The sequence below is a fragment of the Aplysia californica genome, unplaced genomic scaffold, assembly GCF_000002075.1.
Source record: "Aplysia californica isolate F4 #8 unplaced genomic scaffold, AplCal3.0 scaffold00452, whole genome shotgun sequence".
In the NCBI taxonomy this organism is placed as follows: Eukaryota; Metazoa; Mollusca; class Gastropoda; order Aplysiida; family Aplysiidae; genus Aplysia; species Aplysia californica.
Window position 1 is genome coordinate 432,392 of NW_004797722.1, and position 916 is coordinate 433,307.

Genomic DNA, 916 nt, shown 5'->3' on the forward strand with positions numbered 1-916 from the left:
CGTTTCTGAGTGGAATAATCACAAAGGCCAAAGAAGGACGGGAACTTTTTGTCAAATATATTTTTCTAAATTCGGGAAATGAATAAATAAAAAATCAGGATCCGTCATGGGGACCTATCTATCTTTTTGCAAGTTCTTGTCAACTTTCAACTCTGTAGCTGTCGTAGTTTTATGGGAAAAGTGACGCATGTGTTTCCAAGTTGCCAAATTTATCATAGATGTTTCTCTGAAATTAACTGACTTTCCCTTGACTATCCCCCTCTCATTTGCCATTCACAAATGTGTCCTAAAGAACAGTTGGTATCTGACAATAGGCTGGAAAAAGATCGGGACAAGAGGAAACATCATTGCTAATAAATCACTGTAGAACTATGAGTGTAATAGTACGGAAAGTTGCTTTCAATAAAAATTCGAATAGGCACATTAGTGTGATAAGAATGTTCAATATTGTTTATGAGACAGCAAACTGAATGTACATAATTGTTTTGGGATAAATTCAGCCCTCCTTTTGTAAGACTCGAGACTGCACTATCTCGTTCTTTTTCAGGAGAATAAAACACACTTTGTAGCGAGGTGAAGTGAATATAATATCCAAGGTGATTTCCCTTCTTTGTGAGATTTTTCTTACCTAGCGCCACAAGGGTCAGGTAAACAATCTCCCGCCAAGAGTTCTCCAGGTCCTCTCCACATTTCTGAGAGGAGAAGACAAAGAAAGCAACATTGTGTTCAGGTGAAATCTAAAGATTCCTCAAACTTGGGTGAAGTACGCGTTTGGAGACGTGGATAAATCATCTTAGATCAGAATCAGGTGAATATTACAGACTGAGTGTGTTATGTGTATGTTCATGTATGTGTGAGTTTGGGTCGAGGGGGTGGGGTGAGAGGGGGTGTACGCAATCATATATGTGCGGGAGGT

At 39.2% G+C, this 916-nt stretch overlaps 1 protein-coding gene across 1 annotated transcript in view; it reads right to left on the bottom strand.

Moving 5' to 3' along the window:
- Positions 1 to 916, bottom strand: part of LOC101860593 (choline transporter-like protein 1) — a gene marked incomplete at its 5' end in the record, with an annotated part of 25,537 nt that overhangs the window by 16,211 nt on the left and 8,410 nt on the right. The window contains 1 exon segment of the mRNA XM_005105114.3: positions 629 to 692. Coding sequence (XP_005105171.2) covers positions 629 to 692 — 64 coding nt within the window.